Source organism: Littorina saxatilis, linkage group LG5 (genome assembly GCF_037325665.1).
Source record: "Littorina saxatilis isolate snail1 linkage group LG5, US_GU_Lsax_2.0, whole genome shotgun sequence".
In the NCBI taxonomy this organism is placed as follows: domain Eukaryota; kingdom Metazoa; phylum Mollusca; class Gastropoda; order Littorinimorpha; family Littorinidae; genus Littorina; species Littorina saxatilis.
The window spans coordinates 56869115-56882830 of record NC_090249.1 but is presented as its reverse complement, the minus strand read 5'-3'; the positions used below and the strand labels follow the sequence as shown (position 1 = coordinate 56882830).

The 13716-nt window shown below is 43.5% G+C and overlaps 1 protein-coding gene across 1 annotated transcript; it reads left to right on the top strand.

Annotated features, from left to right (window-relative positions):
- The first annotated feature begins 445 nt into the window (after positions 1-445).
- On the top strand, positions 446-3978 carry LOC138967504 (exosome complex component RRP40-like). The gene is made up of 4 exons (XM_070340066.1): positions 446-658; positions 981-1130; positions 1992-2143; positions 2549-3978. The coding sequence occupies exons 1-4, from the start codon at positions 467-469 to the stop codon at positions 2763-2765; spliced, it is 711 nt and encodes a 236-aa protein (XP_070196167.1). The 5' UTR covers positions 446-466; the 3' UTR covers positions 2766-3978.
- Positions 3979-13716: the final 9738 nt, after the last annotated feature.

Here is a 13716-nt window from a genome sequence, read left to right as displayed (position 1 = left end):
ATCGGAATACAGACGTACGTGTCGAGCGTACTTCTTCTTCCTTCATGGGCTGAACATTTCACGGGCATTCACGATTTAGCACGAGTGCGATTTAATGTTAATGACCGTTTCTACCCCGCCATTTAGGCAGCCATAAATCATATGCATTATAGCAGGCAAAAAGGCTTATCTACGCATGATATGTCTTTATGATATAAGTTGACTTAATTATTCTTTTATTTCTCACACACAGACACACACTTGCACAAGTGGGAACCCACTTGCACCCCATTCAATATTAAAAATGAAGCTACAAGTTGGAAGAAAGGCAGAAACAAAGCGTGAAAAAAAGAGACTGCAAAATCATGCAAATTTGGTAGTTGTCTTATGGTTTGGGTAAATTTCTATGTTTTGATAGCTGTTCTTAAAATATTGTTGTCTTCAAACAGTACAAGTTTCCCCGAAACACACGGTAACTTTTACCAAAATGGCTGCGCACATGGATAGAATCGTGCTGCCTGGCGACAAAATCAGCGATTTGAAAGAGTCAGAGACATCGAAGAAAGTTGTTCTTGGTCCTGGATTAAGAACAGAAACTGAAGATGTGTATGCCTGTAAGCCAGGTGTTCTTAAATTCAAGGAACCTAATGTTTATTGGATTGACACACACCAAAAACGGGTAAGACTACATGAAACTGAAAGTTAATTGTTCCTCTAGTTAACACTTGACTCTCGAAAAGTGGAAAAAGAACGTAACACTATCAACTTTCGTTTCCTTGAAGTTCTTCGAGTTCAACTACCCTTATGTGAATTGTTTGGAATAAAGAAACGGTTGATTTGCAGAAATTATAGAAACTGAGAGTGTGTCAAGTGTACATGATAAAGAGTCATTATGATTCTGAGCAAAATGGTCTATGTTCTGAGTCATAGAAATGACTGCTAAAATAAATTTATGACGAAGAAAATAAACGTAGATTGACAAATTATTCTTTTTTCTGCAGTATGTTCCAGTGAAAGGGGAGCATGTGATTGGCATTGTGACACAGAAGGCAGGGGACATCTTCAGAGTGGACATTGGGGGAAGTGACCAGGCCAGTCTCTCCTACCTGTCCTTTGAAGGATCCACCAAACGCAACCGGCCAGATGTCAAAGTAAGGCGGTGTTTCTGGTGATTTGTTGTTGTTGTTTTGTTTTTGCAAAGTGTTTTTTGCCAAATTGCCTTTACAAGCAAGGTTATACAGAAACAGAGAACGAAAAATAGACAGAAAAATTAAGAAGAGGAAACAAAGATATAATATATATATTACGCGTGTATATATGCTTAACTTACTTATTAATCTTGGCCAAGTGCTAATCAAAAAGAACACTTGTTGCTCTTATTGTCTTTTCTTCTTATCATTAAATTCAATCAAATCTCAGGGTTTCATTTACTAGTGCGCCCTGCGCCATTGGCGCATTAAATCTGAAAATGTCCCATCACAATTCTCTTCAGTGCGTTAAAGGGCGCATTGAGATTACATACCACTGCGCCACCAAATGTACACTTTACACACACACACACACACAGATAACACGACATAGCGGCTAATTCTCAGATGGCACCATATTGCATCTTTAGTCAAAACGTGTTCAGGCCTCTTTGGTGCTTCTTGCCTTAGACAATGTCCCATCGGAATTTGGTTGAGGGGGACAAATGTCCTATTGCCTTTTTCTCCCAGGTTAAACCCTGAATCTGCATTTCTGTAAGTTTAGTTTTTGCATCTTTTGTGTTGAACATTGTTTTTTCTTCTCATCAATAAACTGAATAAAATCTGCATTTATGCAAGTTTATTTGTGCACCTTTTGTGTTGAACATTGTCTTTTCTTCTCATCAATAAACTGAATAAAATCTGCATTTATGCAAGTTTATTTGTGCACCTTTTGTGTTGAACATTGTCTTTTCTTCTCATCAATAAACTGAATAAAATCTGCATTTATGCAAGTTTATTTGTGCACCTTTTGTGTTGAACCAGGTTGGAGACATAGTGTACAGCAGACTACTGGTTGCCAACAAAGACATGGAGCCAGAGGTGGTGTGTATCGACAGTCATGGTCGCAGCAGTGGCATGGGTGTCATTCGCAGCGGTGGATTTCTCTTCAAAACATCTCTCAACTTGGTCAGAAAGTGAGTTGTCTGAATTTTATCTCTCTTTGAAATGTTGGTATATTTTATTATTTTTGAGGAATACCCTCACGGAAATACTACAGCAATATTGTGTCCTTGTATGTCAGTGGTTAACTTATTATCATGACATGACTTGTCCATCAAGGGTCTTTACTGAGCATCTTTTTCAGCTGTGTGTAGATGTGTACAGGTTCACGTTTATGTTGCAATGCGGTAATGTTCAACAGTGGAGAGGGATGTAGCAGTCTGTAAAATAAGCTTCAAGATGGCAAAGCATTACTGCTAGTGCAATGAAATTATCTTGTAACATTCCCATGCATACCCATAGACACTGTTTGTTGTTGGTTTTATTTTCTTAGTTATGATCAGAATCAAATCTGATGGGTTTTTTTTCTCACTCCCCAGAATGTGCAACCCCCAATGTGTTCTGATGAAGAGCTTGGGAAACAAGTTTCCCTTTGAGGTGATGGTTGGGATGAACGGCCGCATCTGGGTGAAAGGCAGGACAAACAAGGAGACCGTCGCCCTGGCCAACGCTGTGTGTGCAGCAGAACACATGACAAATCCACAGATCAAAGCCATGTGTCACAGGCTGGCAGACGCTTTGGCTGGTTTTGAATGATAAAGTGAGAGAGAGAGAGAGGTTGTGTACATGTGTCCGAGTCTATTCAGGTGTGTTAGTGTGTGTGCATTTGCATGTGTATGTGTTCTGCGCGAACTTAGAATCCGGTTTCATTCTAGAATGGACCGGGTCCAGGTTGGAATTCTAACCCTGCGCAAGTACAGGGGTGCCATTCTAGAATGAAACCCTTGTTGCTGGTCCATTCTAGAATCGGCCGTGCGCAAGGTTAGAATTTGGGTCCAAGTTGGAATAGTCATTTCAGTTAGACTATCACACAGCCAAAGCCACAAATGTGGATTTTCTGTTTGTTTTTGTTTTTTGTGTGTTTGGTTGGGTGCTTTTTTCGGGTTTTTTACACTTTACTCAAAGACATCGTGAATTGGGATTGTGATGTTCTGAAAGTGATTACGATTTTGAGAGACACTCAGCACTGATCGCTACGAACGGAAATTTCCGGACTGACAGTGTTTTGCCGATCTCGCTTGTAACTTTTAATCTTATTCATATACATGAAGTTGGTCTTCTGAATTGTGAAGATATAATGTCAACTTTTTTTTAAACCTGTGACAACAGCTCTATAACTCACTCTGCCCTTCTGTTGGTCTGTCTGTCGGTTAGTCGGTCTGACCGTCTGTCTGTCTGTCTGTCAAAAAAATTGTCAAAAAACCGGACATTTCCGAGAGGGAGACAGTGCTGACATTGCAAGCGGCCGCAACCGGCTCTCATCACAAAAACAACTGCCCTGCAAACATTACCGCCCTGGTAGTCGTCCCCCTTGCTATGGTCTGCCTTTGTTTATTGCGTACTCAGGAGTGTCAACTTTCTTGACATGACATGACATCGCAAGATCGCCAAAGGATTTTTTTCAGGGGTAGACAAATCAGCCCCATTTTATCAAAGGGAAGGTGCAGGTGGAGATAATTCAAGGGAAGACAACTCTGTCTTACCTACAAACATTACGGCCCCCTTTATTCAAGGGTTTCATTCTAGAATGGCACCCCTGTACTTGCGCAGGGTTAGAATTCCAACCTGGACCCGGTCCATTCTAGAATGAAACCGGATTCTAAGTTCGCGCAGAACATATGCATTCTGATGTTTATGTATGTACACGTACATGCATCTGTGTTGGTATGTGTGTCTGACTGACAGCATGAGAGTTGGTGCGTAAATATTGAATGGGTGCTTCAGAGATTTCTAAAAATAAAAGAAATGCATTCAAATTCTGTGTCTGATGTTTGGTATGCATGGGTTGGCTGTCACTGTGTACCATGAAAAAAATCAATTCATGGGAGGCAATTAAGTCAGAACATAAACAAGCCACCCCTCACTCAAACTCACATCACATATGGGTCGTTCTACAAAGCTGTGTACCACGAGACGGTCATGACTTTAGAGTTAGATTTCGGAATGTTTCTCTTGCTTCTCGAATGCTATAAGGATATCAACAGACTGCAAATTGACCAAAGAGATAACGATAATAAAATCAAGAAGATCGTTAGGTTGGTTAGTGTTTTGTATGAAAGCAAACACAGAAAATGACGTCAAAATGGCGTTTTTATTGTGACATTGCTTACATCTTGTTTTTAAGTATCCCTGTGGCTGCCAATGAAATGCGACCATGAACCCCTCGATATACATCTTCGTTGTGTTTTGTGCTAGTGCTACATATGCACTTAGCTGTGCCCTTACGCATGTTTACAGTGTTCATTTGGATCGTTCAAAAATAACGGTTGCCTACGTAACATTTGGTTTATAAAACCAACCCCGAACTACGTGAACGTGTCTATAACTTCTGTACGCACGAATATGCGACTGTGTGTATTATCAGGCATTACTGATGTGTAGTGAACGTGTTAGAATGTGCGCCGTGTCAATTTGATCCGATTTGAATGTGATTAAATTACATATTCTTACTCCGAATCACATAAAGCATTGACGCAGTCTAGGATGCTAAGGTCTGAAAAGGCTACCCGTCTTAAATAATTTTAAAGGGAAGCAACCCAACCACAAAAAGTGTAAACATAGCTATGGTAATGACCATATACCCGGGGAGTTACCTCCCATTTGGGGTATGTGACGTCACTTCCACTACTACAACACGTGGTAACCTCATACGACTTTTTCAGACCTAGGAGAAGGTTGTCGAAAATCTGGCTCTTGGCTGTGCTGTTTGGTGTTTGTTTACACCCATCGGCCTCTTACCCGTCTTCCTTGCCTTCTGCTTCGTTAGTTGGTGAGCTCTTTCCATTTTGGTCATTGTTTTGACAAGAATGTTGATGTAGTTGCTGACTTTTCGTCCGTTTTTCGGACTTGTACATTTTTCAGTAACGATTGTTTGGCCACCATTTTTGTTGGTCAGCTTGGCTGACGGCGATAAACGTGGCACGGCCTATGTTTTGGTTAGGTAAGCCTTAAATTACCTCTTTACTTGCCTTCTGCTTTGTTAGTCGGTAAGCTCTTCCTTTATTCAGGGGCGGACGAGGGGGGGATGCACAGGGTGCAGGTGCACCCCCCCTCCAGCAAAAAAACAAATTTTAAAAAATTGGAAAGCTGATTCTATGACCATTTCTAAGTTCAAATGGCACTAAATGGCATCATTTTGCTTCTTTGGGCCAAACATTTTTCCAGGGGGGCATGCCCCCGGACCCCCCTAGCAAATTCGGGCGCTTCGCGCCCATCACATTCACTTTCGATTCAAAGTGCACCCCCCCTTACAAAGCAACTGATCCGCCCCTGTTATTGGTCATTAGTTTGACAGGAAGTTCGTTGTAGTTGCTGACTTTTCGTCCGTCTGGGCAAGTATCTCTTGTATCTACGTTGTTAAGCTCTCTTGTTCCAGAGATTCGCAACTTGGTGCGCGATGAATTAAAGCGCTCTACGCCGCCTGCAAGCGTTGTGTATTCGCCGGCAGTCAGCGATGCCCGCTCGTTGGCGTCTTTGTCGTTTCCGGCTGTGACGGCCACCTGTGATGTCGGGCCTTCCGCTTCTTCTTCTGCCTCCTCTGGGGGCATGCAAGGTATGTTGAGCTTGTCCACTGGCTCTCGTGAAGCCACCGGACGGTCCCTTTTGGGACGGAGCTCATTGGGCCAGGATCACAACCTGTTTACTGTTCAGTCTCGGCCAGTACACATAGAGTGTGCGACAGTTTCTGAGCAAGGGCGGCTTCCGGCTTCGGAAGTCGCGCTTTCGGGTTTTCCCGGAAGCGAAGGTCCTCCTTCACACGAACACACAGGGGTCGTGGTTGGAGTTGACCGTAGACTGGCCTCCGGGCATCAGGGCTTCCGGCCCCAGTCATCGCTACCTTCGTTTCCGCATCACGGTGCGGTTTCGTCCGTTGCGTTTTCGGCTCAGTCCGGATTTGCTTTTCCTCTTCCTGACACTCCTTCATGGATGTCGGTGAGTGAGGATCAGCGTCCGCCCTATGGGCAGTTAGGGCAGTCTTTCTTTCACCATGGTGTTGGGTCGACACCCCTTTTAGTTCCGGTGGCACTGTTCTGACCTCGCCTTTGCCTCGTTGCGGGCATTGGCGTTGTCAGAGCAAGGGCGGTAGCCTTTTCCGGCGCTGCGCTTCCGGTTTACCGGAAGCATAGGTCCTCCTTTGCAATTACACTCTATGTTCTTTTCTGGAGTTGACCGCGGACTGGCCTACGGGCGTTCGGGCTTCCGGCCTCAGTCCACGCAACCTTTGCTTCCGCATTGTGCGGTTTTGTCTGTTGCGTTTCTGGCTCTGTCCGGATACACTGTTCTTGGATGTCAGTGAGTGAGGAACAGCGGCTGGCCTACGGGCATTCAGGCTTTCAGCCTCGGCCGGGACAGTCGTCACTTCACCTGTTGGGTGTTGCGTCTACTGTCTATTCAGTTCCGGTGGCTTCGAATGTTACCTCCTCTTATTCTTACCCTCTTACGGGAGGGGTTGAGACAGGACAGTTTCCGGGTGGACGGGTTTCCGGTTTTCCGGTCATCCCGTTCATTAGTCTTCCACTGGCAACTGTGACTTAGGTCCGTGTCCGTTCGCTTGGCTATTCTGTTATGCAGTCTTTAGCCAGCGATCAGACATGTTCTGGATTTTCGTCGAAGCTCTTGGCTTCTCTCGAGGCCGCGACGGAGGTTACTTCCAGATACTTTACGGAGGGTACATCGGCTTCAGTGGCTTCCTCTTCGGTTGTACTCGGCGATGTCGGACTTCCGTTCCGCGAAGGAGGAATTTTCCTACTTCCGGTTCGAGAGTCACCTTCAATGTGTGTACCACCTTTCGCAGGTTTTGGCTAGACCATCTCCTCCCGGAAGTGGTATCCCCAGTGTTCCGGTTCTGCTACTCGTTCCTCACGGTTCAGTTCCGGAACACGCTCGGCCTTGGCTGGCTTCGGCTACACAGGCTTCGACTTTTGTTTCTTCTCATCATAAGAAGTTCACTTTGCTGAAGCCGGGTCGGAACTTGCTGGCGTCTTTGCTTTTCCGCGTACACCTTTACTGGTAACGCAGGAACTTCGGAGGAATTTGAACGTCAGTTTTTGGAATTTGCCTCTTTTTCGGAGATGATCGTCAGAGCGCTCTCGCGCTCTTTCTTGGAGTCACTGAACCTTTCACACTTAGTGTGTATCAGGACTCTGATGACATCTCCACTCTTTTAATCAGCCCTACTAGGGTGAATGAAGAGCAAACGAGGCTGTCCTCCCTTCACTACACTTTACAGTCAGGTGTCGGAGGGACTTGTTTCTCTTGCATTCTCAGTTCTCTGAGCAGACTAGGAGAGACACTTGAGCTTTGCCCGGGGTAGAGGGATCTCCTTTTTGAACTTTGGTGTTTTATACCAGAAAAAGAAAAGGAGATCCAGTTGAATAGAGATCAGCAGATCTCTGACTTCTCTCTACAAGGGTTAAAGCAGAGCTAGCCTCCTCGGGGGAAGCATGCTCAGGCCTCTGGACAAGCTAAGCCGGCGGCCAATAGGCAGTCTCTGCCTGATTCTCGAGTTTCGAGAAATAGATCACTTTTGGGCAGGGAGAAGGGCAGCCCTAGCAGCAAGCCTCTCCCCCCAAGGAAGTGCCCCCGATCACACCCCCTCCGCCCTCCACTTTGGTGATGGCGGGGGGGGGTCTCCTCCTTGCAATTTTTCATTGGATGGTCTCTGTACACAGCCAATAGTTTGTGGGAGTGGTGAGGTCGGGCGACTCCCATCGATCTAATGAGTGATATTTGCTTATGCTTCAGTCCGATCTTTTCACAGTGATCTAGGCCCATCAGCTCGAGCACCCGCTGAGGTCTCTTCTGGTCGGATCTAGCGCTGGCCTTCGGGTATACTGTCTTCAGTCCTCAGTCAGTGTAACAGTAGTTTCAGCCATGGACTGCTGCTGTGGCACTTCCGGTTTAACCGGAGAGGTTGTTTCTTTCACAGACGTTTCATGGTACGTCTGGGTTTTGGAACAACGGCTGACCTTAGGGCATCCAGGTTTTTTAGCCTCGGCTGGTGCAACAGCCATTCCACCTGTCGGCGGTGGTGGTCGTTGCTTTCCCTGTTCTTGTGGCTTCGGACTTCGACATTCTTTCCTTTATTCTCATCTTATGCAGGAGATGAGATAGGACGATTTCCGTTTGAGTGGGGTTTTCTGTCTTCAGGCTTCCCCGTTTTCTCACTTTTTGCCACAAGCTGGTCCTGGTTTGTCTTTCGCCGAGTCTGATTCTGTCTTTCTCTAGCGATCAGACGCGTTCTGGTGTTTCGTACAAACTTAAGGTGCGCTTGAGTTGGCCTCGGAAGTAACATTCAGATTTTCCTGAGGGGGAATTGTCTTTGGCAATGGAGGTTTGAGGAGTCATTCTTTGTGGCTTATCACCTCTCAGGTTTTTGGCTACTCCTCTCTTTTTGGCAGAGGGTTAGCTAATGTTCCGGTTTTCTTTGCTGTGGGCTTATAGCCCAGCATCTTATTTGGCAGCCGAAACTTCCGTTTCTTACGTTTACCAGTGTACTGTGGGTACTTTGGTACAATGGCTGTCCTACGGGCTGGTCGGCTTCACGGTTTTCCGTTTATGCTTACCAGTCTTGTTTTCTGTTTTGGGTTTTTGATTTTCTTTCATTTACCTTCAAGCAGACAGATCTGCTAACACTCTGGCTTTTAGTCATTTTTGTTTATGGTCACCGATCACATCAGTCTTTGACCACGGTGATTCCGCTCTTCCGGTGGCTTACGCACTTTCGTAAGTCTCTGCTTCCTCGTATTACCTCTCTCTCTGCTTTCGCCTGGACTGGTAGAGGATTACTGGCGACCGTCTCTTTTTTGAGATTTTCCCGTCGAGGTGGGCTCTGGTACCTTGTACTCATGTGTCTCTCTCTCTCTTTGTTGGATATTGATCACTCTTCTCTGGAGCTGACTTTTTCACAGTCCTTTCGGGCTTCACTCCATCCCAAGGTTTGCATACTTTGGCATGATTGTCTTACGGTCTCCGTGAGGTTTGTCCTTTATCGCACTGAGTGGACAACCTTACGCACGGATCGTTTCCAGGGCATTGGCATTTCCTTCCAATAGAAAGGGAGGGGGGGGGGGGGGGCAGCTTGTCTTTCCCTCTACTCGGCTTGGGTTAATCCAAGGCTGGGGTCTCTTTCTGGGTCGTTCGGTCCAGGAGATTGGACGAAGTGCTGGGCACAGCTTACTGGCTCTCTGATGTTGTCTTTCGCAACTTTTGCCTGAGAGACATCGCGGCTGTCAATCAGGATGGTTCTCGGGTCCTTTCCTGCCTTTTTGGCAGTGGGCCAGTTCCTGGCAAGGCTTTAGAGTGAGTTAGATTTTCTTTCTCACTGGGCCCTTCCTGACCTTTTGGCAGCAGGCCAGTTTTTGGCAAGGTTTTAAGAGTGAGTTGGATGTTTCTTTCCCACCGCCTTGTTGAAGCTATCTGCTTTATGTGATTCGGAGTAAGAATATGTAATTTAATCGAAAATTCTATAAGTAAATTTTCATTTGATTAATATACTTACCCGAATCACATAGTTAATTCCCTCCCGCCAACCCCGCTTATGGTTTTTACATTTAGTCAAGTTTTGACTAAATGTTTTAACGTAGAGGGGGGAATCGAGACGAGGGTCGTGGTGTATGTGTGTGTGTGTGTGTGTGTGTGTGTGTGTGTGTGTGTGTGTGTGTGTCTGTCTGTCTGTCTGTCTGTCTGTCTGTCTGTGTGTGTAGAGCGATTCAGACTAAACTACTTGACCGATCTTTATGAAATTTGACATGAGAGTTCCTGGGTATGATATCCCCATATGTTTTTTCCATTTTTTTGATAAATGTCTGATGACGTCATATCCGGCTTTTCGTGAAAGTTGAGGCGGCACTGTCACGCTCTCATTTTTCAACTAAATTGGTTGAAATTTTGGTCAAGTAGTCTTCGACGAAGCCCGGACTTCGGTATTGCATTTCAGCGTGGTGGCTTAAAAATTAATTAATGACTTTGGTCATTAAAAATCTGAAAATTGTAAAAAAAATAAAATTTTTATAAAACGATCCAAATTTACGTTTATCTTATTCTCCATCATTTGCTGATTCCAAAAACATATAAATATGTTATATTTGGATTAAAAACAAGCTCTGAAAATTAAAAATATAAAAATTATTATCAAAATTAAAATTTCGATGTCAATTTAAAAACACTTTCATCTTATTCCTTGTCGGTTCCTGATTCCAAAAACATATAGATATGATATATTTGGATTAAAAACACGCTCAGAAAGTTAAAACAAAGAGAGGTACAGAAAAGCGTGAGCTATCCTTCTAAGCGCAACTACTACCCCGCTCTTCTTGTCAATTTCACTGCCTTTGCCATGAGCGGTGGACTGACGATGCTACGAGTATACGGTCTTGCTGCGTTGCATTGCATTCAGTTTCATTCTGTGAGTTCGACAGCTACTTGACTAAATGTTGTATTTTCGCCTTACGCGACTTGTTTAGTTTTCTTTAAAGCCGTATGAGGTTACCACGTGTTGTAGTAGTGAAAGTGACGTCACATAGCCCAAATGGGAGGTAACTCCCCGGGTATATGGTCATTACCATAGCTATGTTTACACTTTTTGTGGTTGGGTTGCTTCCCTTTAAAATTGTTTAAGACGGGTAGCCTTTTCAGACCTTAGCATCCTAGACTGCGTCGATGCTTTATGTGATTCGGGTAAGTATATTAATCAAATGAAAATTTACTTATAAAATTTTCGATTTTGCCTTTTGCGTGTCACCACTAAGCTTCGTTTATATTTTTGAGTCACTTGAGAAATAGTGACTCTATGTAATCGGTCAGTGTTAGTCTGTCCGGCCGGCCGGCCGGCCGTCCGTAGACACCACCTTAACGTTGGACTTTTCTCAGAAACTATCAAAGCGATCGGGCTCATATTTTGTTTAGTCGTGACCTCCAATGACCTCTACACTTTAACGATGGTTTCGTTGACCTTTGACCCTTTTCAAGGTCACAGGTCAGCGTCAAAGGAAAAATTAGACATTTTATATCTTTTCTCGGAAACTATCAAAGCGATCGGGCTCATATTTTGTTTAGTCGTGACCTCCAATGACCTCTACACTTTAACGATGGTTTCGTTGACCTTTGACCTTTTTCAAGGTCACAGGTCAGCGTCAAAGGAAAAATTAGACATTTTATATCTTTGACAAAGTTCATCGGATGTGATTGAAACTTTGTAGGATTATTCTTTACATCAAAGTATTTACATCTGTAGCCTTTTACGAACGTTATCAGAAAAACAAGGGAGATAACTAGCCTTTTCTGTTCGGCAACACACAACTTAACGTTGGGCTTTTCTCGGAAACTATAGGTCCAATTCATTCTTCTTACTCGGCGTGACGTTATCAAATGGATCAGCTAGCTTTAGCCATAAGGGGCACAACTCCGCTCATACTCTCTTCGCGCCGCCATATTGGATGCCGTCTTTGTTAGTTTTCTTCATTGCACTCTTGTTCTTTTTGCATATTTCACTGTGTATGCAGACAAAATGAAGAAAACTGTGCATGCATGAGTCCAAAGGGGATCTGCCTTTTTAACACAACAGCACAACATAACAAGTCGCGTAAGGCGAAAATACAATATTTAGTCAAGTAGCTGTCGAACTCACAGAATGAAACTGAACGCAATGCCATTTTTCAGCAAGACCGTATACTCGTAGCATCGTCAGTCCACCGCTCATGGCAAAGGCAGTGAAATTGACAAGAAGAGCGGGGTAGTAGTTGCGCTAAGAAGGATAGCACGCTTTTCTGTACCTCTCTTTGTTTTAACTTTCTGAGCGTGTTTTTAATCCAAACATATCATATCTATATGTTTTTGGAATCAGGAACCGACAAGGAATAAGATGAAAGTGTTTTTAAATTGATTTCGACAATTTAATTTTGATAATAATTTTTAAATATTTAATTTTCAGAGCTTGTTTTTAATCCGAATATAACATATTTATATGTTTTTGGAATCAGCAAATGATGGAGAATAAGATAAACGTAAATTTGGATCGTTTTATAAATGTTTTATTTTTTTTTTACAATTTTCAGATTTTTAATGACCAAAGTCATTAATTAATTTTTAAGCCACCAAGCTAAAATGCAATACCGAAGTCCGGGAAGTTCGTCGAAGATTACTTGACCAAAATTTCAACCAATTTGGTTGAAAAATGAGGGCGTGACAGTGCCGCCTCAACTCTCACGAAAAGTCGGATATGACGTCATCAAAGACATTTATCAAAAAAATGAAAAAAACGTTCGGGGATTTCATACCCAGGAACTCTCATGTCAAATTTCATAAAGATCGGTCCAGTAGTTTAGTCTGAATCGCTCTACACACACACACACACACACACACACACACACACACACACACACACACACACAGACACACACACGCACATACACCACGACCCTCGTTTCGATTCCCCCTCGATGTTAAAATATTTAGTCAAAACTTGACTAAATATAAAAAGTAAAGCAAGAATACATTATTATATTCATTTATTTATTCTTTATCTCAAATTACCATGCAGACAGTGCACCAAAATTCACAAGATAAAGCTCTCAAGACAGGCAAATGAGGTACAATGCAGCTCAGGTAACTACTGCAAAGTATAATTTTCAAAGCATCCTATCACAGTGTTCACTCTAAATGCACAACCGATGGACAATTGTTGATTAGCGCACTGGACACAGCAAAAAATAACCAGTTATAATCGTCTTCTCCGCTCTGTAACTTCCTTCCAGTTGTCACCCTGATGGTAAACAACTTAAGGGATCCTAAAGTGTGCCTGCTGACTGCAGTTTTTGGCCACACAACGTGTCATTTTCACTTTTGTCGAGTCGCCACCCAACGCTCAAGCACTGTCAGAGATCGTGCAAGGCATCCAACATGGCGGCGGATGACCAATTCCAGAGAGTTACGACCCGTGATTCTCATACCGCGCGCGCCGAGTAGAAATGCTGTTGTTAACTTGAGTTTCTGCAATGGGCCTATAAAAGTGACCGGGCTCAAATTTTATGTGAACGTGACTCATTGTGTTGTGAATAGCAATTTCTTCCTGTCCATCTGATGCCTCATATAATATTCAGAACTGCGAAAGTGACTCGATCGAGCGTTTGCTCTTCTTGTTTCTGGTTACGCTGGATCGTTAAAAATGATATTTGTCACTTAGCAACGCATCAAACTTGGTGTTTCCTTTGCATGCAATGTTCTTTAATTAACATCGCTGAAAGGTTTTTCCATAAAAAAAATCTCATTAACTTTTTGAACGGAGCAGGCGTGGAGCGTTTTATGAGTCGTTACCAACAATTAAAGGGATGAATGTTACGTAGGCAACCTTTCGCGACTCTAAGCTCTTAAAGTTAATAATTCTTGATCATTACATTTACATGGTTTTTTTTTTAAAGTACAGGTACTTGAAAAAAGATTCATTACTGCTGAATTAGCAATTCTAGGAAGAGGTAACTGCATGGCCAGT

Coding starts and splice junctions, on each gene's coding strand:
- LOC138967504 (XM_070340066.1), top strand. CDS start 467: ATGGCTGCGCACATGGATAGAATCGTGCTGCCTGGCGACAAAATCAGC. Junction 1,131..1,991: donor GCAACCGGCCAGATGTCAAA/GTAAGGCGGTGT, acceptor GTGTTGAACCAG/GTTGGAGACATAGTGTACAG. Junction 2,144..2,548: donor TCTCTCAACTTGGTCAGAAA/GTGAGTTGTCTG, acceptor CTCACTCCCCAG/AATGTGCAACCCCCAATGTG.